This window comes from Arachis stenosperma, chromosome 3 (assembly GCF_014773155.1).
Source record: "Arachis stenosperma cultivar V10309 chromosome 3, arast.V10309.gnm1.PFL2, whole genome shotgun sequence".
Taxonomy (NCBI): Eukaryota; Viridiplantae; Streptophyta; class Magnoliopsida; order Fabales; family Fabaceae; genus Arachis; species Arachis stenosperma.
The window spans coordinates 20070681-20095284 of NC_080379.1; the positions used below are offsets into that span (position 1 = coordinate 20070681).

General features: G+C 37.4%; 2 protein-coding genes across 2 annotated transcripts; one reads left to right on the forward strand and one right to left on the reverse strand.

Annotated features, from left to right (window-relative positions):
• Positions 1–3184: 3184 nt before the first annotated feature.
• Positions 3185–5235, reverse strand: LOC130965639 (DNA repair protein recA homolog 2, mitochondrial-like). Its single transcript, XM_057890402.1, has 5 exons — positions 5223–5235; positions 4389–4612; positions 4037–4124; positions 3642–3814; positions 3185–3472 (listed from the first exon to the last, which is right to left on the reverse strand). The coding sequence occupies exons 1-5, from the start codon at positions 5233–5235 to the stop codon at positions 3185–3187; spliced, it is 786 nt and encodes a 261-aa protein (XP_057746385.1).
• A 15121-nt stretch (positions 5236–20356) lies between these two features.
• Positions 20357–21276, forward strand: LOC130970056 (probable F-box protein At5g04010). Its single transcript, XM_057896013.1, has one exon. It carries the CDS (start codon positions 20369–20371, stop codon positions 21137–21139), a length of 771 nt encoding a protein of 256 aa, XP_057751996.1. The 5' UTR covers positions 20357–20368; the 3' UTR covers positions 21140–21276.
• The last annotated feature ends 3328 nt before the right edge of the window (positions 21277–24604 follow it).

Consider the following 24604-nt stretch of genomic DNA (forward strand, 5'->3'; position numbering starts at 1 on the left):
GCCAGGAACACGCCGGACGCTTCTTTGGACTTCTTTCGTAAGGAGAGGCTAGCATTGTCGCAGGCGACCGCCGTCTCGAGGTCCCCTCTTACGGACCCTATGGATCCGTCATCGGTAACAAACTTCATAACTAGCAGCTTTGTATTGATTACGGCCTCGAAGTCGTTGATCGTCTTCCTTCCCAAGATGATGTTATAGGCAGTCGAGTCTCGTAGGATTACAAACTCGGCCATCGCCGACCTTCGACCCTGGGGTTGTCCCAATGAGATTGGCAAGGATATCACTCCGTCCGGCTTAATGAAGTGATCCCCTAGCCCTATGACCCCGTGTTGGTGAGTCGTCAGATCGGCGTCTTTGAGCCCTAGCGCGTCGAATACATTGCGGAACATGATGTTCGAGTCCGCCCCTGTATCAACGAGGATGCGTTTGACGAGGCCGGTTCCCACCCGGGCCGTGATGACCATGGGTGGGTTTTCCGGGGCGTTGTCGAACCACTGGTCTTCCGGGCCGAAGGAGATGAGCGGAGGCTTTTTAGAGCTTTGCATCAATGAGGAGGAAATCGACAGTATCTTTGTATCTTTCTTGTGTGCGGACTTGGATCTGGGTGCAACGTTTTTGGCCGTCACTACGTTTATTACGGTGAGGCCGTGATCTCCGCCTTCTGGCTCTGGCCGTCGCTTGGCCGAACGGGTTTTGCCTTCCTCATCTTCCTCGCGATAACGTCTCCTTGGCTCCCTAATAAGGTGGGAGAAGGCTGCTAGTTTGCCTTCTCTTATCGCTTGTTCGAGTGCATCCTTTAGATCAAAACAGTCCTGCGTCAGGTGATCGTAACCTTTGTGGTAGTCGCAATAGAGGTTTTTATTCCCTCCGGTGCGGTCCTTGAGCGGTCGGGCCTTCGGCAGGATTCCTTTCTCTGCTATCTGTTGGTAAACCTCCACGATGGGAAGCGTGAGGGGGGTGTAGTTGGTGAATTTCCCGACTCTGGGAAACGTCCTCGGCGTCTTGTTTGGCGCCTCTTCCCTGGTTCGCTCCTTTGGCCTGTCCCCGTTCCCGTGTTGCCGCGGTTGATTGTAGCCGGACTGCCGTTTGTTGGCGGCCACAACTCAGCTGACTTCCTCATCGTTTATGTACTCTTTGGCTACCGTCTGGATCTCGTGCATTGTCCAAACCGGCTTCGTGGTAAGGTGTTTTCGGAAGTTCTCATTGAGGAGGCCGTTCGTTAAGCAAAGGCTGGCTACCGAATCGGTCAAACCGTCGATTTCAAGGCATTCGTCGTTGAAACGATCTAGGTACCTCCTTGTCGGCTCTCCCTATCTCTGGGTAACCCCCAGAAGGTTGATCGGGTGTTTGGCCTTTGCTATTCGTGTTGTAAACTGGGCCAGGAACGCGCGGCTGATATCCGAGAAGCTGCGGATGGACCCCTGTGGGAGGCCGTTAAACCACCTGATCGCGGGTCCCGCTAGAGTTACTGGGAAGGCGCGACATCTTACCTCGTCCCCTACCCCCTCCAGATTCATCCTGGCCTCAAAGGCCGTGAGGTGTTCTAGAGGGTCTTGGGTTCCGTCGTACCTCATGTCCGTTGGTTTGTCGAAGTGTTTCGGCAACCGGACTTCGAGGATAGAGCGGTGGAATGGGGTGGCGCCCATTATCACGGGTTGTCGTGTTCTCCCTTCCCGGTCTTCGCGATCACGCGCGGCTCGGCGGGTTGATTTTCCCCTAGAATAGATGACCGTGTCATTTCGTCTTCTCGGGATGGGCGATTCCTCGCGCGTGCTCTCCGCTTCCGTTCGGGATGCGGGGGTACGCCGCGAGCGGCTTCGGTGGGAGTCTTCTTCTCTTTCGGGGGATGGGGTGTAGCTGGGATCGGTGGTTCGTCCGTCCTGCTCCCGATCGGCCAGCTGGCGTTCTAGGTTCTGGACCCTGTGGCGTAGCTCCTGCATTATTATGGCGCTGTCGCTGCCCGTTCCCCCGAAAGGTCGTGTCCTCGTGTGCTGCTCTGCGTGTTGTCGGGGGGACCTCCGCCACCCCCTCAACGAGGCGACGGAAGCTGCCCCCTCCGCTCCAGCTCCTCGAGCTTGGTCTCCGTGACCCAGTGCAACTTCCATTCGAGCGTATCCCCACAAACGGCGCCAATGTTCGGTAGTCGGGTGCCGGACAAGTCGGGTGATCAATGATAGGGGTGGTAATGCATCGACTTGGGAAGCGTTGGGCTAGGATCAGCCGAGTAGCCGAGCTCTCGTCACAGGAGGAGATGGAAAAGGGGGGTGCCACCTGCAAAGACACTCAGACGCTCAAGTCAGTTAGTGTGCAGGTGGGAGATGTGACAGGTGTAAAGGTGACATACCTTGGGGAAGGGCAGGTCCTTCCCTATTTATATCGTGTCAGAGGTGGGCCCCACAAGGACAGGCCCATCTTCCTCGAAGCTTCCTCACAGCTGCAGCGAGGAGCTGGCAGGGACGCGTATCCGGGTCACACGGTAAGGCACATGTACCCGACCGCCCGGGTCGGGTACTCACCGGGTCGGCCCAACCCGGGGCAGATTGGGCCAGGCCGTTACAGTTAGCAATAGAATGCTTTGATATTTTGGGTTCCATGGTGTCAATGCTGAGAGCAATTAAGAGCAAGCATGTGTTATGATGCCCAAGTTGGTAGAAGGGGAGCCACAAGGTGGAAGAAGTATCAAGTATGTATTATTGAATTAAAAGATTTTTAAAAGCATAATTTGTACATTATCTAAAGAAAGTTGAGGTAGAATTCAATATTGAGGTAGTTGAGACCTGAATGGCAAGAACAAGTTACTAAACCAAGTATATTTCTATGTAATCTTATTTTGAATTCTTCATGTGTTCTTCCTTCTTTTAATTCTTTGAATGTAACTACTGATCTTCCTTGGTACCCAGGAGTTTACTAGACATGTTTCAGTTCAATTATTTCCTCACTTTATTTCATTTAATCATATATTCATGTTCTTTTTCTTTTCCGAAATTAGTTGCTCTTTTTATTTGCATAGCTGTTATGACATGGTTTGTTTATTGAAGCTTCAGTTTTTACTAAAATTGAAGCCTTTCTCCTAATTCATGTATTTTTATTTCTTGTTTATTCTGAATTTTGGTTACAATTTGATCTAGTTAGAGGCAGGGAAGCAGCTATTAACTCCTGCTGGCAATGTGCATAAATCCATTCTTCACCTTCCTTGAATTGCCACTTGCCGGGATATTACAATTTTGTACGAAGATGGAATGATAAAGCCAGTGAATCGTAAATATATTACAAAAAGAAATTCAAATAGTAAGGTTTGAAATTGATCAAGTAGTATGGTTTCAACCTGATTAACAAAAATGATAAGAGTTTGTGAATGTGATAATGAATACTGAATTTTCCGCAGTGCTTGGGTCATCAGTTGGGGTTGTAAATCTAGTTTGGTGCTAACACCTAACTGATCAAGTTCACGCTTGGGTAGAAGGGCAGCAACCTGGGACAACAAAGTCATCGTAGAAGTTATAATCATATAAGAAACAGAACCAAAGAGGAAATGATCAAAAGCTAGACAAATACTTGGATGAAGGTTTGTTTGTGGACAAATTTAGTATGGGACAAATTTTTGCTCTACCAAATCCTCGCTAGTTAACATATATACTTACACTATCAACCACAATCACATCTACAGCTCCACTTTTCGTTAATGTATCAACCATGCTCAACACATTTTCGGCACAGTCTGGATGTGAGACAAGAAATTTTTCGATATTCACACCTATTGATTCCACAAGTGAAGCGTCCAATGCATTCTCTACATCAAGATATGCACAATATCCTGCCAACAGAATATACAGAGAAAATCATTTTCTCCAGTGTGCTCCAAGAATTAATTATTTATTATTGATTGCCTATAATCACTTACTAATGACACCAATATTCATAAGGAACTCAAACACCTTTATATTTCAACTCTAATAAAGTGTATTCATATTTTAAACTCAAACACATGAAGAACTTCTTTGTCAAAATATCATCTATCACCAATCTTTGTACACACCTCTATGCTTTCGAGCTTCTTTAATAACTTGAAGTGCAAGTGTTGTCTTGCCAGCTGCTTCTCGTCCATAAATTTCAACAATCCTACCCTAACGTGTTAAAACGTAATAGAAATTAGGAAACCTCATGAATATATAATAGGATGCCAGAGGTGGAGTTCTCAGAATATAAGCTTGCTAACACAGAAAACGAACTAGCTGAGTGAGATGCCAAAGCTATATGACTAACATTTAAGCAAAAGAAGGGAACACCAGAGCATTTGACAACGTGTGTCAACAACCATCAAACTGCAAAACGTAATACAAATTCCTATCTTTGTGGCTATGTCTAACTAGTGGCTGCACTAATGTCACCTTTGGCAATCTTCCCATTCCAAGAGCTATGTCAAGCTTTAGGGAGCCCGTAGATATCACTTGAGCACGGCGCACACCGAAAAACTTCTGCAAAGATAACATTAATTCCTCACTAAGCTCATTAGCAAGTTGTGAGACAGCCAAGCGAAGTGCATCATCTTTTTTTGTTGCTTTGACATCATCATGGATCACTTCAAATTCTAAATCTGAGGCTTCAAAGATGACTGGGAGAGATTATGGAGAGAACACCAATCTTTGGCAGGATACACATTCTCAATCTCTAGAACCTGCTTCAAATGGTTAAGACATGCACGCACAAAGGGCTAAAAAGCAGATCCTCAGTACAAACATGAATAAGGGAACTCACAGAAGCAAAAACTAAGTTCAAAGGCATTAAGAAAAAGAATCAATAAACAAAACCTAAGCATAAATCCACATGAAAAAGAGAGAAACAGAAGTAAGCTAAAATAAGATCTTAGCATCTTCCATGATAGTTTAACTATCAAAATGATCATAATTCCTACTACATGAAGTTCCAGTCCCTAATTCTTCACCGAAGGCAGATATGTGATCATCAAGACATTCATAAAAACCACAACCTCCAACAATTGATAATATTTCCAACACATATTAGCCTAGCATCTTATGTAATATCAGTACTAGGTGCTAATACTGCATATCCGAAACAAAGTTCAAACACTTTGCCATATCCTCATTCCTTATTCACAAACTAATCCTTAAAAAACCATTCATTACCATTATTAACATATTACCATAACAAGACAGCTATTGGCACTAAGACATCAACCAATGATAGTTCATGATATGTATCACCTCTCCATACCATTGTACAAGAAAATAATATATGTATTTTAAATATAGTTCATGCAGGATCAATAATTAAACTTAATCTATGTTTTTCATTGCATATGGAGATTATAAGTCATTGGTGACAGTAATACTTTTCATCTCTTTGCAACCAATGACCTCCCCGTGGAAGATATTACAAATAAGATAATATTCAGCTATGTTACTAAAAAATCAACTGAAGTGCAACTGCAGCTTAAGGTTATTTAGAAATTGAAGACCTGTGTGTTATGACCAATTTCAAGATTCAGGATTGAAGAGAGAAATTTTGCGTGGTCTAGAATTCAGAATAAATTTCCGTTGTAAGTATAGCTTCTAAACCAACAAAAGTCCTTTCTTGCAAACGTTTTGGTTGTCACAAGTAACAAACCCCTTTAAAATTGATAATAGAGTATTTAAACCTCGGGTCGTCTTCTCAAGGAATTGCAGGGAGGTATGTTCTTATTATTGGTTGAGTCTTGTAAATTGGGGATTTTGAAAGTAAGGAAGAAGTATGTTAATTGACAAGTAAAATAAATAAATGGCTATAAAATAAACTCTTGGCAAGATATGAGAAATTGGAAGTCCTATCCTAGTTATCCTTATCGATGGTGATGAGAATTGAGTTTTAATCCCACTTAGCTAACCTTTACCAAAGCAAAGGAAAGTCAAGTGGACTAATTAGTTTGATCCTAGGTCCTAGCCAATTCCTAAGAAAGGACTAGAGTTATTGGAATTCAATTCAATTAGCAAAAATAATAATTATCAATCACGATAAGTTTGATAACTCAAGAGTCTCCAATTAATCAATTAAAGCCAAGAATATAAAAAGCTAGATAAAAATCATATGTCTGAAAATACCTCAATTTATATCAAATAAAGAAAATCATAACATGAATGATCATTAAACAAATAAAAGAGAAAATAAATAAATAATAATATTGAACCTGATCTGAAGAAGATAAAAAATATTCCTAAATTCTAAAAATCCTAATCCTAAATCTTAAGAGAGAGGAGAGAGCCTCTCTCTCTAAAAACTACATCTAATATACGAAAAGTGAATTATGAATGAATGTGAAGTGATGTCCTGAGTCTCTGTATGTTCCCTGACTTTAATCTGTGTTTCTGGGCCAAAAATTGGGTTGAAATGCGGCCCAGAATCTCTACCAGCGACTTTTGTAATTCTGCAGATCGCGCACGTCACGCAGCCGCGTCGTCCACACGATCGTGTCACTCAGCGTTTTTCGTACCACGCGTGCGCGTCGTCCACGCATTCGCGTCATTCGTGCAGCTTCCAGTCCGCGCGGTCGCGTCAGGCACGAGAACGCGTCACTCTAATTTCTTCCATTTTGCTCGGTCGCGTGAGCCATGCGACTGCGTGACTTCTCACTGGTCATCTCCTCAATTCATTGTGTTCCTTCTATTTTTGCATGCTTCCTCTTCATTCCTTACGCCATCATTGCCCTATGAAGCCTGAAACACTTAACACACAGATCACGGCATCGAATGGTACGAAGAAAAATAAAAATATACAACTAAATGGTCTTTAGGAAGCAAGTTTTCAATCATAGAATAATTTGGGAAGGAATTGTAAATACATGCAAATCATATGAATAAGTGGGTGAAAAGCTTGATAAAACCACTCAATAAAACACAATATAAACCATAAAATAGTGGTTTATCAACCTCCCCAAACTTAAACATTAGCATGTCCTCATGCTAAACTCAAGGAGACTAAATAAATGAGTAGGGAAAGGCAAGACTCATGCAATGCAACCTATGAATGTGAATGCAACTACATGCTAAAATGATTCTACCTACTTGGTGAAAAAGTAAATAAATCTTTCAAGAATAAATATGAGCTGGATTTCACTAATTCAAATCACAAAATAAAGTACAGATAACTTGCGAGAAGAAGATAGCTCATGAAAGCAGGGAACATAGAATTAATCATTGAACCCTTACTGGTAGTGTATATCATTCTAACTCTTAAGTGTCTAGGGTTAATTCTCTCAATTCTCTACTAATCTTGCTTTCTATAGCTTGCTCTTCATCTAACAATCAACAAAAATTTAATGCACCAATACACAAATCAAGAGGTCTTTTAAGGGTTGTAATGGAGTTAGGGTCAAGGTAGGATTGTATTTAGTCAAGTGGACTAAAATCTGAATCCTTAATTAACATAAACTTCCCACCTAACTTAAGACAATCCATTTAATTAAAATGCAGAATCTAACTTCCCATTAACTGTATTTTCCACATATTCATGCATCCTAAATTTGAGTACAGCACATATGCATTGATACCAACACTTACTTTGGGACATTTTGTCCCCTTTTATTAATTGCTCTTTTTCTTTTCTTTTTCACTTTTTTTTCTTTATTTTTTTCTATTATTATTTTTTTTTCTCTTATTTTTCTCAATGCATATGAAAAAAGTATTGAATGCAATAATATGTGTTCAACTATTATTTTGCACATTTTCACAAAAATATACAACACCCAATTACTCAAACCAAATATTTTCAAACCAAACTTCCCCATACTTAAATCATGAGCACTTTTACTAGTCTAAGCTAACCAAGGATTCAAATTAAGGACATTATTATTTTCCTCTTAGAGTTAGTAATGAGCTAAAGTAAAGAACAAATGGGTAAAATAGGCTCAAATTGGTTTGCAAAGGATAACGAAAGGGTAAAGCCATATGGGTATGTAAGCTTAGTGAAATAAGGCCTCAATCATATAAGTGCATGCATACATCAAACAATGGAAATATAGAATTAAGCAAGATAAAGATTACAATTTTAGAGAGAATAACACACAAAAATAAAATATATTGGTTGATAAAATGCAACCAATCAAGTAGGCTCAAAATCTCACTGGTTTTGTATGTTCGAGCTCTAAACCATGTTCCAGTATAATATTTCTTCAAACAAGTTTTTCAAAAAGTTGTTAATTTAAATTAGTGAAATACTATAAAAAGTTTCTTGAAAAAGAAAAATATTACTTCAACCAAGTAATGGTAATATATGCACAAAATCAAATAGACATGCAATCAAACATGCAAATGCAACAATGAAAAACAAAAATTGGTGTTTGAGAAGGGACTAACTAACCCGTGGAGATCGGTATCGACCTCCCCACACTTAAAGATTTCACCGTCCTCGGTGCATGCAAAGATGTGCAGGTGGGCGAGGGTTGTGGTTCCTCAGCCGGTGCTCGTTGTAGAGTCTTTCTCTTTACCCTTCCTGGTGGCTATCCTGGAAAGGGAGAAGAGAAAGGGACATGAAGTCAATGGGATAGAGCAAGGGAGATGGCAGTACGAGTAATAATCATGCCAAAATAAAGAAGAATGTCGTTAACACATGGTCGCGACTCCATGAAATTAGGACATCAATGGAAACATAGCATGATGAATTGAGGCAATTAAATGCAAGATGTTTATTGGCATGCTGGCAAAGGCATGAGTAGCATAAATCAAGCATTAGAAGCCTTAATGTATTATTAGTCGTGAGAAACTAACAATAACGTTTGTATTGACAATTATATTTAATTAATAAAATATTGAAAAGGGTTTTGTGAAACATAGGCATTAGAGTAGAAGGATAGAATAATTAAGAATGCACAATGCCATACAGGCTTTTTCACAAACACAAAACATGCATGGTAAATAAGTTATTGAAAGTGTTAAATTGAACATGCAAGCACCCTATAAAAAAGTAATATATAATTGTCAAATAATTCCTTAATAATTCACAAGCAAAATATGAAAAATAATGACCCAAATGAATTTTCAACACCAAATAAAAGAAAAAGAAAGGAAGGAAGAGAGAAATAAGAAGGGAAAGAAAAGATTTAGATTTGGGGAAGAAAAGATAAGATATTTGGCTGATTTGCATAAGCTGTGCGGCGCAGGCGACGCGAGCGCGTGGGGCATGCGGTCGCGTGGATAGCGCTTTGATGAAGTGACACGAACACGTAGGTCATGCGTTCACGTGAAGTGATTCGTGCCTTCAGCGCGAGTGTAGCCTCGCGGCCGCGCAACTCTCTGGTGAAAACTAATTTTGCCAAAACTTTGGGTGACGCGGTCGCGTGGATGACGCGATCGCGTGGATGGCCTAAATTTGAAAACGGTGCGGACGCGTGGGGCACACGTACGCATAGCAGGGCTTGTGCTTCAAGCACGAGTCCAGCCCAATTCTAGCTCAACTTTCTGCCATACACCTTTTTTATGTCGATTTTGAGGCACGCGTTCGCGTGGGTGACGCGGATGCGTGGGAGGCGTGTTTCCCACATGACGCGGATGCGTCATCGACGCGGTCACGTAGACCAATTTGTGCCAAAAGCACGCCTCCAGCAGCGCTTTCGCGTGACTCTCTGTTCACTTTTCTTTTCTTCCCAACGCACATACGACGGGAACGCGTCGGCGACGCTGTTGCGTCGCGTGCGAAATTTTTTTTTTCATGCAGTATACAGAATGCAGAATGCAATGAATGTTATGTACAATTCCAGGTTTAATTAGAATTCAAAAACAGACTAAAATAGAAAAAGAACGATCATACCATGGTGGGTTGTCTCCCACCTAGCACTTTTAGTTAAAGTCCTTAAGTTGGACATTTGATGAGCTTCCTGCTATGGTGGCTTGTGCTTGAATTCGTCCAGAAATCTCCACCAATGTTTGTACTTTCAATAGCCTCCGGGATCCCAAATTAGGCGTAAAGAGCCTTCAAGCAAGTTGAAGCAAGTGACAAGGCCCCAAGAGTGTTGATTGCTGGACTGAATTCCGGGGTCTCAAACCTTGCTTTTGCACTCGTCTTCTTGTTGAGCATCATGATTCCATCCAGGTAGCAAGCAATCTGAATCCTCACTAAAGCGGCCAAACAACTTCCTAGACCCATTCAGTTGAGCTTTACACCAACCCTTGCATTTAAACCTTGAGCACATAACCATGTTGAACCTTGCTTGACAACTTCTACCACTGACCATCTCCCTCTTACGCTTAATGCCACAAAGGGCTCTAAGCTGACCATCTGTCTCAAGTAAAGCATATTCAAGTGAGCTAATTAAGCTTAGAGATGAGAGATTTACCCACTTGAATGAAGGAATAGACGGTGATGGCTTTGGGGGAGAGGTATCCAACAACTTTGGTAAGGTGATTTCCAGCTCTAGCTCTTCTTTGACAACTTCCACCTCCTTGCAATCTTCTTCAATATCAACCTCTTCCTCTTGGTAGCTTTCTTCTAATTTTATCTCTTCTTCACTACTCACCAAGGGCATGGGAGGTTGTGCTTCTTCTTCTTTAATCTCCATGTCAAGTTCAATGGGAGAGGATTCAATGGTAGATAAGAATTCATTAATGATTGAATCCATCTCTTGATCGTCCCCTTCAAAGTCTTCAACCATGATATGCCTTGGAGGTTGTACACCCTCCTCAACATTAAATTTAAACTCCTTAGAAGGGGGCTCTGTGACTTGAGTTTCCCATGGAGGTTCCGCATCTCCTAAGTCTTCAACCACTTCTTCCTCTTCAATGACAGGCGTAGCTTCTTCCAATTGTTCCAATACCAAATCGTGCTGCTCACTGTCCACCGGAGTTTCTAACTTCTCCATCATGCCACGTTCTTTAGTAGATTCTCCACATGAAGCCATGGAGTTCCTTGAATGTTCGAACGTCAGAAAGGTAATCGATTTATCGCTTGATCCAGGTGTTTAAGTATGAAATCGTATTCCTCCTTGATGGCTTCTTTTCTATGATAACTGCCTTCAACTACTCCTTCATCTGCAAAGGTCTCTTCTACCTTCACCTTTAGTGCCTCATCTAGCTCTTTATGAAGTATGGATTCGCGAAGATGATCCCTTCTCTCTTGTTCCATGTCAATAGCATCATTGGGATCATGTTGCTCTTGGATTGATGGATGTGGGTGCTCTTCCATGGATGGTGGTGATGGGATGGGGAGATCATTCTGTGGTTGAGATGGAAGTGCACTGGAGCTTGAGGGTTGAACTTTGGAGGTGGAGGGTTGGTCCATACGGGATATAAGTGCTTGAAGAGTAGATGTGAGACTAGTGATAGAGGCAAGTGTGCTCTCCATGGAGGTTTGGGGTGGGTAGGAGGGTTCATTTATTGGGAGAAAAGGCTCATAACACGGAGGTGGTTCCTCTTGATAAGGATATGGAGATGGTGTATATTGAGGTGGTGGTTCTAAGTATGGCTTATAAGGTGGTTGGTATGGTGGATAAGGATTAGGGTCATATGGAGGTGTTTGGTGGAAAGGGGCTTGTGAGTATGACGGTCCAAAGTCATGTTGAGGAGGGGGTTCATAGGCATGTGGTGGTGGTTGTTGATAATCAAAAAAGCGCTCACCATAGCCATTGCCTTGATATGCATAACATAATGGTTGTTGATAGTCTATTGGAGGTGGTTGTTGCCATGAGGGTTGATTAAATCCTTGTGGCTCCTCCCATCTTTGATTCATCTAACCTTGATGTCTGTTCTCATTATAGTTTCTATTCCTAACAACAACATTGGAATCAAACTTGAAGCCAAAGGGGTGAGAATTCATAGTAGTAGGAGAGAATAAAAACAAAAACTGACAAAAAGAAAATATTTTGGAAAAGATATGATTTTTGAAAAAAAAAAAAGATAAGATAAGATTTTGAAAAAGATATAATTTTTGAAAAAAAAAATTGAATTTTGAAAAATAAGATAAGATAAGATAAAAAAATTTAAAATAAAAATCTGAAAATTTTTTTTTTTGAAAAATATTTACAATAACCAATAATAAGGCACACGTTTGCAATTTTCCGGCAACGGCGCCATTTTGAAGAGAGAACTTTTGCGTGGTCTAGAATTCAGAATAAATTCCCGTTGCAAGTATAGCTTCTAAACCAACAAAAGTCCTTTCTTGCAAACGTTTTGGTTGTCACAAGTAACAAACCCCTTTAAAATTGATAACCGAGTATTTAAACCTCGGGTCATCTTCTCAAGGAATTGCAGGGAGGTATGTTCTTATTATTGGTTATGAGTCTTGTAAATTGGGGGTTTTGAAAGTAAGGAAGAAGTATGTTAATTGACAAGTAAAATAAATAAATGGCTATAAAATAAACTCTTGCCAAGATATGAGAAATTGGAAGTTCTATCCTAGTTATTCTTATCGATGGTGATGAGAATTGAGTTTTAATCCCACTTAGTTAACCTTTACCAAATCAAAGAAAAGTCAAGTGGACTAATTAGTTTGATCCTCAGGTCCTAGCCAATTCCTAAGAAAGGACTAGAGTTATTGGAATTCAATTCAATTAGCAAAATAACAATTATCAATCACGATAAGTTTGATAACTCAAGAGTCTCCAATTAATCAATTAAAGTCAAGAATATAAAAAGCTAGATAAAAATCATATGTCTGAAAATACCTCAATTTATATCAAATAAAGAAAATCATAACATGAATGATCATTAAACAAATAAAAGAGAAAATAAATAAATACGAACATTGAACCTGATCTGAAGAAGATAAAAAATATTCCTAAGTTCTAAAAATCCTAATCCTAAATCCTAAGAGAGAGGAGAGAGCCTCTCTCTCTCTCTCTCTCTCTAAAAACTACATCTAATATACGAAAAATGAATTATGAATGAATGTGAAGTGATGTCCTGAGTCTCTGTATGTTCCCTAACTTTAATCTGTGTTTCTGGGCCGAAAACTGGGTTGAAATGCGGCCCAGAATCTCTGCCAGCGACTTTTGTAATTCTGCAGATCGCGCACGTCACACGGCTGCGTCGTCCACGCGATCGCGTCACTCAGCGTTTTTCGTACCACGCATGCGCGTCGTCCACGCATTCGCGTCATTCGTGCAGCTTCCAGTCCGCGCGGTCGCGTCAGGCACGGGAACGCGTCACTCTGATTTCTTCCATTTCGTTCGGTCGCGTGAACCATGCGACCGCGTGACTTCTCACTGGTCATCTCCTCAATTCCTTGTGTTCCTTCCATTTTTGCATGCTTCCTCTTCATTCCTTACGCCATTATTGCCCTATGAAGCCTGAAACACTTAACACACAGATCACAGCATCGAATGGTACGAAGGAAAATAAAAATATACAACTAAAAGGTCTTTAGGAAGCAAGTTTTCAATCATAGAACAATTTGGGAAGGAATTGTAAATACATGTAAATCATATGAATAAGTGGGTGAAAAGCTTGATAAAACCACTCAATAAAACACAATATAAACCATAAAATAGTGGTTTATCAAGGATTCTATTCATTCCTGGAAATATCAAGTAATTAGCAATTTAGCATCATTGTCAAGGTGGCCATAAAAAGATTAACAGACAATCCAGAACCAAAATGCAGGATAATAATAAGTCATCTGAACATACATATTCCAATTTCTAGTTCATAATCAAGTAATTAACAATAGAAGGCAAAAGAGCATATTAAGTCTTAAATCTTCACCTGTTTTCTATATCATTCCCTCCAGCTGGTACAGCAAAGGGCTGTAGTACTTGAGGGAGAGCAACATCTTTGTGTAGAATGAATGCAAGTCGCAAAGTAGATTTTAAACTTTGGAAACTAGGAAAACAGGGAAGGAGGGGAAGATATTAACTTTTTTTCTGGCCACGGACGGAGAAGCCAGCGAAGATGGGGACGAGCTACCTGGGTTCCGGACAGAGGGAAGAGGAAGAAGCAGAAGCGCTGAGCCTGGGGACACCGGCGGCAAAGAAGTCAGATAGAGCAGCCAACTACCACGCTCAATCAATATATCGTAGACCTTTGAGAAAGAGGCATTCAAAGAACTTCCGTATAGGAGAAAGACGCAGCGTTTGTCCAGTTGAGTAGTTTAAACTTCCTTCCCTTTTAGGTTCTTTAAATTCTGTGGGTGGTGTAGCTACCGAGATCAACACAGTTAATTATTGCTAGGATTTTGCTGTTTTAGTGTGCTTCAGATGAGAGGGGACACGAATAATATTAGAAGATGAAGAACAGATTGATTTTTTATTTTTTTGATATGTTTTACTTTGTTTTAGAGGAGGATACTAATGATTAGGGGAATTGGAGAAGATGAAGAAAGATTGATTTTTGGTTTTTTTATATGTTTTTGTTTTATTATTTAAATTATTTGAAACTATAAAATTAGGATTAATTGAATTCTAAAATTTGATTAATTTAAAAGGGTATTTTTGTCTAATCAAATAAAGTAAGGATGTTTAAGACTTTTTATAAAATTAAATAAATAATATATTTTTATTTTTATTTAATTAAAGGGGTGTATTAATAAAAGTGGTGATATAAAATATATTTAAAAAAGAAAAAATTAAATGCTGATGTGAAAAAATAGATTCTAAGTGGCTTGTTATTATTTGTCCATATTTTAAACGTGTCGATACATATGAATTTATCATCGTACCATAGTAAACACCATAAAATTATCCACCTATAATATTTTTTCTCTCTTTTTGTCACACACATCTACGCACAACGGCACAAGCACACAAGCACATAAATTCGCATGCCGGAAACACGTCAATTTAAAATTCTTGTAAAATATAGACACAACATATATATAAAATTTTTTAAATAAATTATAATATTATTTTAATAATTAATAATATATACTATTTATAAACTCGTTTCAATAATACTTATTAAGAATAAAGTTGGATATGATGATACGTGATGATATTTAGATATATCTAAATGTGTTTGAAAAAAACTTTTTATTTTGAGTATATATCTATTTTGGTTCTCAAAAAATTTTAGACCAGACATTTTAGTTTCTAACTAAAATTAATTACTCGATTGATCCCTAACAATTAATTCCGTCAGTCACTTAGGTCCTTGGCTCCGTCAACTCTAACGGAAGACAAAATGGTCCCTGAAAACTTTAACAAGGGACAAAATGATCCCTGACAACTCTAACAAGGGACAAAATGATCTTTGACCCCTTTATTCGAAAATGATTCTTCCCCAATTTTTATCATATCTCGCATAACCCCAACATTCATACTCCCCTTCTTCACCTTCACAGTCTTCTTTTCCATCTTTTCCTTCCTCTTCTTTAGCTCCAAGATTAAGCCATGGTGTAATTGTCACACGTGTCACACTTACCTCAATATGTCATGGACCACACACTTCCTAAATCTTTGTGACTGGTACATCTACCTCCTCTACACTTCACCCACCAAAAGCATCCTCAAGACCAAGTTCCACAACTACTCTAAGGGCACGCCTTTCTCTACTCTCCGACAAGCAATATAGATTTTGGACATTAGGACATCATGAGAAGATTCTTCTTCGACATCATATGCAAATTCTCATTTGAAATAGACACTGAGTGCTTCATTCCTTCTTTCCTGGAGTCCAAGTTGGCAGACAGTTTCGACTTCGCATTCAAGTTATCAGTACAACGAGCAATGTCGCCGTTGCCGCTCATATGGAAACTGAAGCGATTACTGAATATTGGTTTGGAGAAGAAGTTGAAGGAAGCGATCGGAGTGGTGGACAATGTGGTCATGGAGATGATAGGGTAGAGGAGGAAAAAGATGGCAACAATGACGACGAGTCTTAACAAATCAGACTTGCTGTCTAGATTCATGGGATCCATCAAAGACGATAACTAGTTGAGAGGCATAGGCATTAGTTTCCTGAGTATGAATCGGTTCAGAACAAGTTGAGAATTTTTTTTCTTCTGAACATTAAATTTATAGAGTGTGCATTGTATTGTTTGAAGTTACAGTGTTAGACTGTTAGTGTTATGCAAGATTTGATGGAAATTGGGAGGGAACAGTGTCGTTTCCAAACAGAGGAGATTATGGACCATTTTGTCCCCTGTTGAAGTTGTCAGAGACTATTTTGTCATCTGTTAGAATTAACAGAGTTAATTGTTAGGGACCAATCGAGTAATTAATTTTAGTTAGGGATAAAAGTGTATAGTCTGAAATTCTTTCAGGACCAAAACTGGTATATACTCTTTTATTTTTTATTAAAATACGGTTAGACACAAAAAATATGCATGTCGGACAAATATCAATAAATATCGTATCTAAAATGTGTCCAATATACAAACATAACAAATAAAAAAATGTATGTTTTTATAAAAGCGAGATTTAATCTTTGATCCTTGATGGGACTGTGTGCCGCTCATACCCTGCCTTTACCACAGTCTATAATATTCTAAAGGTTAAATTAGTTTTTTGTTTTCATCATTTCACTAAATTTGTAATTAAATTTTTATATTTATTTTTTAATTAAATTTTTTTAATATTTTTTAAATAAATTTTTATAATATTTTTAGTTTTGTAATTAAATATTTTTATTATAAAAAAATGTTAGAGTTAACTAAATATTTTTTTATAAATTAAATATATTTATAATTAAAAATTTAATTATATCTTTAATCACAATTTTTTTTAATTTTTTTTATTAATTTTAATATTTTTGACATTAAAATGATCTAATTACAAAATTAAAACAACATAAAAATTCAATTAAAAAAATATAAAAATATAATTACAAATTTGATAAAATTATAGAAACTAACAGAATAATTAAACATATTTAGAACGAGTAAAAACTGCACTGGCCAAATAAAATGTTAATTTGGATTGAATTTTTAAAAGAATTTTTAAATATTAAAATCATTTTTTTAAATAAAGTATTATGTTTTTTTAAAAAATATATAATTTGTTTTTTCAATAAAAGTATTTTTAAAAAAATATATTTAAACATATTTAAAATTTCATAAAAATATTTTATTTTTAATAAAAAATAATTTTTTTATTCGAATAAACTAATCCAAACCAACATTGAGTCTATGTATTTTTTTTCTATGGGCCAAATAAATATGTTGGTCGAAGTTATGGTTCTGAAAATTAGACCGAATTAGTCGGTCGAACTAATCCAACTGCGAATTGATAATTTTTATGGTTTGATTTAATAGCAAAAACAGCTATTCTAAAAGCGGAGACAAATTGTTGAATCGGCCGAGAACTGACTGATCGGATTAGGGTAGAACCTGGCCGGTTTATTGGAAACGATGTCATTTTGTACTTGCACGCATTGTGCCAATGTCCCCCCTTTCTCCAATCGACTTTAGGAACAAAAAGCAAACTCCTCCCACCCCTGGCTCAACCTCAACCAAGAAAAACGCTAGCCTCCGCCAATCGCTAGCGTCGTCCGTTTGTCAAAGTGAGAGACTGTCCTTATCGCCATCTATTGCACTTAGAAGCTTCCCTCTTTGTGCTGTCGGCGTTCGCTCTCCAACGGTCCAACCCCTGTTCACTCTCCAACGGTCCAACCCCTGTTCGCTCTCACAAATCGCCTGGTCGCCATCCTGGTCACCGTCATCTATTGCACTCAACCGCTCTCTGCGTCCATTGAAAGCCAGTGCTTATTGCTAGTGCTTGTTCTTCGTTTTTTTATGCTCTGTTCAGAAATCAAACCCTCTTCGTGCTCTTTCTTCATGCTTGTTCTTCGAGGGTCACTGTTAATGCTAGTGCTCATTGCTGGCGTTTTGTGTTTTTATTAATTGATTATTGATAGTGATGTATTACCATTTTTTGTGTGAGTTATTGTGCTTAGATTGTGACTGTCAGTTATGGATGATAATATAAATTAAGAAGGATTTGCCGATAATAATGCATCTATGGATAATTCCCTCATTACTCCATTGCTTCTGTCGGAATCTCTAATATGCTTCCATTTTTTCTTTTTCAATTTGCTCTGTTCAGACTGTTTTCATTATATGCTGAATGTTTTCATTATTCTCTTCTACTTGGGGATTGTATGAGTTTTTATATGCTTCATTTTTCATTGTTTTAACTTCTGTTCTTATTAAAAAGATTTACAATTGGTAATCTTTTGATTTATTATATGCTTCATGTTTTGATTGTTCTATTATTTAAAAGAAATTCTGTTATCATTGTTTTGTTCATTGTTTGGTTGCATTATCCCTGTGATCTCTGCCTCTCCCTTCATGATGACATTTCATATTTGGATTTTATTTATGATTTTAATTTTTGAAAACCAGTGCTTTGTTGTTCCTTCATCTTTGTATTTTTTCTTTCAAAATATTCTGTTCAAAAATCAATGAAAAAATTTGGATGCTTGTATTAGAGGCAGCCAAAATTAATTTTGATCTATTGATGCCACAGGTTTTTGAGTTATCATGTGCTCTGACACTTGAGTTAGGGTTGGCATTTTAGCGTGTGAATGTTCATTTTAGCGTGTAAATATTCATTTTAGCGTGTGATACTTCTATCTGGATTTAGAGTTGACATTTGAGTTAGGTTTTCTTTTTTTTCTTTTATAAAAACTCAAATGTCACCTATATGGGTTCTACCTAGGACTTTGGGCGGTATCGGCCGTTGTCTAGAGAATGGTTGTACTGGCTTGAATGTACCAGTTACTGTGTTCAGCGGCATACTGAGACGTCACGGACATCATTGGCTGCACTCTGCTGTTGATGTCCTGGATATACCAGAGATTTTTTCAGTGGTGTCCACCAAAGCGAGGGATCTACATCTATCCTATAGCTGCGAAGAAACGATTGTTTATGTCTTTATTTAGTTATCAATTTGTAACTTCTTATGACCTTCTCCATAATAAACTGCTTTTATTCTTTTGATTGGTGTCAGGTTGGTTGAATTGCAGCAGTAGAGCAGAGATCAACATAAGGTCAGGATCCTGCAATAAAGAGTAGCGATCGACAAGTTATAATTCAATGAGGTTAGTACCACGTTTAATAAAAGGAAACACCTATAATAAAAGATATATATATATATATATATATATATATATATATATATCTTTTTAGTATAAAAAATATTAAAGTTAAATAAATATTTTTTTATAAATTAAAAATATTTATAATTAAGAACATAATTAGATCTTTAACTATATATTTTTGAGAAAAATATTATTATGTTAATTTTAATATATTTGATTTAAAAAAATATAATTATAAAAATAAAGTAGTATAACAACTAAATTAAAAAAATATAAAAATTTAATTATAAATTTGGTAAAACTATAAGAAATAAAATAGAGTTTCAAACTAATAATTATGTAGTAACAACCTAACACAAGTAAAATAAAATAGAGTTCCAAATTTCTACCAGTGACCTATTCCTAACGATACAAACTATATTCTAGTTCTTGGCGACTACTTTAACCATGATACACACATATATCTATATGGAATTGCATAAAATTCAACATAACAGAATTAACCGCAAAGTCGACTGTCCCAGCGTAATGCGAAGTCTCGTTTAGCCTGATGATGTCTCCATTGTTACCAAATATGCGTGTCATCGTCTATTTATCGATAATATGATTAGAAAGGGGTAACAAAGAGGAGAAAGTAGTTGAAAAGTTTAAATTGGGGGCACAATCAACACTGTGAATAACATGTATTTAAAATCGTCTCCAGCCTTATCTTATTTATAGTGTAAACGAAATAAGTTTGCACGTATCTCGTTTACATTATAAATGAGATATACACGTATACGTGATACGTGTATATCTCATTTATAATTATCTTGTTTACCATGTAAACGAGATATGGGAAATTGACGAATTTCGGTAATAATTTTTAAAATTATTTAAACAATAATTATTATATATATTTAATTTATTAAAATAAAAAAAATCCTCAAACCAACCCCGAAGATATAATACATTGCACGCACTATCCCTCCTACACCTTTCAGATAACATCTTGCCTGGGAACAACTTGTTAAAACTTGAAAGCAAAGATCATATTGATATATTGACAATGATATAATGATAATGTAACCAAGTCCAGCAACAATGTAATTCCCAGCCTTACCTACCACGCAGAGCAGCGCCTTCTGGTGGTACATTTCGCAAATAAGTTAAATATGGTTTGGGGGTCAATATGCAAATTTCCAATGTTTCAGCAATTCGGTGAAAAACGTAGTGGGAACCACCGAAAAAGCTCACTTTAGGAACGTGTGTTTCGGCGACAGCATGAAAGGCCCGACACCCAGTCTGTCGTGGCACTAAAGAGCCATGCGTAGCACCCACGCCTGCCACGTGCCACCGTAACTCGGCCCTTTGCTTAACAAATATATAACATTCGATCTTTGTAAATTCAGGAACTCATCCCTTCAGAACCCCAAATGGATAATCCTCCTTCTGCAACGCTATCACCACCGCCATGGGAGGTCCTTGTTCTCGTCGCTCACTACCTTGACCCCAAAACCCTCGCCATAGCTTCCTGCGTCTCAAACTCATGGTCGTCTTCAATGTCTTCCGACCACCTCTGGATACCATTCCTCACCGCCCATTTTCCTTCTCTCTCGAACCTTCCGTCTTCTTCTGCAGATGCCGTTTCATGCCGCCGTCTGTTCGGAATAGGCCACTCCGCTGTCAAGCGCCGCCGCAAGAATCCCACAAAGCTGAAGCTCTCCCTCGCAGACCTCGTTTTCGCCGTCTCAATTTCCTCGGCCGATTCCAGCGTCTTCTCCGTGACAAAATCCGGCGAGTCGCTGGTTATGGATCCCCCGGGCGTGTTTCGCTTCGACGTTGGCTTTGGCTCCGATGGTGCGGCGGTTGAAGAAAGCGTGAAGGAGGTGAAGATCACGTGGAACGTGATATTGAAAGGGTGGAGAGAGGTTTTCACCATGATGAGCTGTAAGGGGAAAATTAATTTTGTGGCTGGTGCGGAGGGGTGGTTCTCGAAGGAGCTTCCAGCTCCAGGGTGTTGCTCGAGTGCGGTGGGGAGTGCAGTGGTGGCGGATATGAACGTGGGATTAATGTGCGGTGAAAAGAGGAGTAATGGGAAGGTGAAGGTGAATAAGGTGAGTGTGGGGATTTTGAGTGTTGTGGATTGGAGGTATATTAGTGTTCAAGATGGTCTTAGGTATTTGCAACATTTTCTGCTAACTTAAATCCAACCTTTTTGCTTTGGTAGGCTCTTGTTTGTAAATTGTAAAAGTAGCTAATGGCTTATCACTTATTGAGTATGTTGTTCTATACACTATGGAGTATGAGTGGAGTTTTGGGTCAATCTCGTTTGTTTGGTACACATTGTGTTGCAAGTTGCAACTCGCCAACACCCTTAGTGGAGGGAAAACAACATCAATAAAATATATAGAATAAAGTGATAATTAGGTTCCAATCATTTTGATCTCATCGCTAATTAGTCTTTGAAAAAACAACCAGTACTAAATAGATTTTCTATAATGGTAATCGATAAATACGCCATGTCTTTTCGAATATAAATAGTTAACGAAGCAGGAGAAATTTAGTTTAAAATGAAATTTAGTTTAAATGTTATTTCTGCGATTTTTTTATAGATAAATACATCATTATATAGTTAATAGTACGCGAGTACCGTTGTTGAATTTTACATAATGAATTGTTAAATTTTAGGGAAAGTGGTTAAAAATGTCTTTTTAAAAGATATTTTTTAAAAAATTAAAATTTAATATATATAATTAATTAAATTGTATTATTTTTATTAAATTAGACTAGATAAATAAATTTAGTCAAAGGATTAATAAATTTAATTTTAAATTGGTATAAATTAATATTTTTTTAAAAAAATAATTATAATATTTTTATTATAAAAAATAATTAAAATATTTTTATTTTATATATGTGTATATACATTAATATATATAATAAGAATATTTTAGTCAATTTTTTATAACAAGAGTATTATAGTTATTTTTTATAAAAAATAATATTAATTTAAATTGATTTAAAATTTAATTTATTATTTTTCGGTCAAATTTAAATTGATTTTATGTGTTAAATTTTTCGTTAGTTCGTTTTGCGCTTTTAAAGTCCGTTTTTGAACTATATCATTTATCAGGCTTTTAGATAATATTATTCTTTCTATATATCATATGTATGAACTTAGAACCGTCGTAATCCTTGATTAATCTTTGCTTTACGACGCGAGGTAAAGCTTAGGCAAATTGGGGTGTTACATCTGATATTTTTCTGTAGGCAGGCAATACAGCACTGAATTGTGTATCCAATAGATCATGGTTGTGTTCGTCAGAGAAATAAAAGATATGTTACCTTCCAGTTTCTAGTACAAATTTAACATCCATTCGGCCTTCACATCCAGTTCTTGTTTCCAATTTAGGCTCATTCTTCCTTTTTTCCATAGTGTAATACTTCTCCTCCTTGAATCCTTGCCTATGACATACAAACTTTTGTTTGTAAATCTCGCCAATACTATTCTTGAAAATCTTACTCTTCCTTACACTAAAGTTTTTTGACTTTGAGTACTTCAGATAAAAATAAAATGCAAACTGCAAAGTAGAAAAGTGATATTTACCAATTTTCTCCGCATAATTTTCACTAAAATTCAAAATTGTAATGCCTTACACGGAGTCAACTGCATATGCAGCTTCAAGGGTATCTTGTTCGAATGCATTCTATTCATCATATCTTGGTCACAAACTAGCTATTCTTATTGGTTAATGACATCGTCCTCCTGGTATTGCTGATCCATCTCAGTGTCCGTAAATATATCTGACATCTTAAAAATGTCCAATGAAAAAAAATTCAGTGCACTACGTCTTATAAGATTAAAAAAATAAATAGCTTCCAATATTGCTAGCTAATTAATAATAAAAAATAATAAAATTATTTACTTTTTAGTATTTCTCAATGTTTGTGAATTATTAAAAGAAAAAAATTTTATTACACAATCAATTTCACGAATAAAGAATCGAAACGAAGAACTGCAAAATTATAGAGTTTCTATTCATTGACCTCGATTTTGTAATCAAAACGGTGGATTATTTTTTGAACACTACAATGAAAAAATTGATTGGATCTTTGCTGACTGTTGCAACTGTGATTATCAATTAATGATGAACAAATATTGGATATTAAATAGATGGATAAAAAGTGAAGAAAAATTGGATATTAAGTAGACGGATATCCAAAAGAAAAACAATAAAAATTTTGATAATCAAAGAGATTGATACATGATTCCAATTGTGGGATTGAGTAATTGATGATAGAGTATTCACCAATTGATAATCTTAATATTAAAGAAAAGATAATATTATAGTATCTAAATCAAAATAAAGATTTAAAAGTTAAAGATAGAATTTTAAAGAAAAGATAGATGAATAACAAGATAATAATTTATAAAAACATAGGAAAAATGAGAACGGCATAACATAAAACGTAGTGCACAGTTCAATCGATAGGATAACACAACCAATCGATTGATTTCTCATACCAATCGATTGAATTGGAATATGCCATTAGTCACGTACAAACTTCAATCGATTGTATTATCATACTAGTGGACGAAATTGTGATCATCAACAATGGCTCCAAAGACTTGGTGCTCTCAAACATAAATCACACTTTGTCACAACTCCGCACAACTAACCAGCAAGTGTACTGGGTCGTCCAAGTAATACCTTACGTGAGTAAGGGTCGATCCCACAGAGATTGTTGGTATGAAGCAAGCTATGGTCATCTTGTAAATCCCAGTCAGGCGAACTCAACTATATTAAGAGATTATTGGATTTTCGAATAATAATAATAAATTAAATAGAAAATAAAGATAGAGTTACTCATGTACTTCAATGATGGGAATTTCAGATAAGTGTATGGAGGTGCTGTGTTCCTTCCGAATCTCTGCTTTCCTACTGCTTTTATCCAATCTTTGTCAATCCTTTCAATGGCAAGCTGTATGTAGGGCATCACCGTTGTCAATGGCTACATCCCATCCTCTCAGTGAAAATGGTCCAAATGCTCTGTCATAGCACGGCTAATCATCTGTTGATTCTCGATTAGCGCGCTCTCAATTGCGTTGGAAAGTAGACATCCTGGGCTTTCCAGCAATGTATAATAGTTCATACTTTGCCCAAGATTTGATGGCCCAAACCGGCGTTGCAAATCAGCTTCAGAAATCCCGGCGTTAAACGCCGGAACTAGCACAAAAATTGGAGTTAAACGCCCAAACTGGCATAAAAGCTGGCGTTTAACTCCAGAAAAAGTCTCTACATATGAAAGCTTCAATGCTCAGCCCAAGCACACACCAAGTGGACCCCGGAAGTGGATTTTTACGTCATTTACTCATTTTTGTATACCCTAGGTTACTAGTTCACTATTAATAGGACCTTTTGATATTGTATCTCTACCTCATGACACATTACACGTTTCTTATTGTATCTTCTACAGCATGAGTCTCTAAACCCCATGGTTGGGGGTGAGGAGCTCTGCTGTGTTTTGATGGATTAATGTAATTACTACTCTTTTTCATTCAATCACGCTTGTTTCTATTCTAAGATATCACTTGTTCTTAAACTTGATGAATGTGATGATCCGTGACACTCATCATCATTCTCACCTATGAACGTGTGCCTGACAAC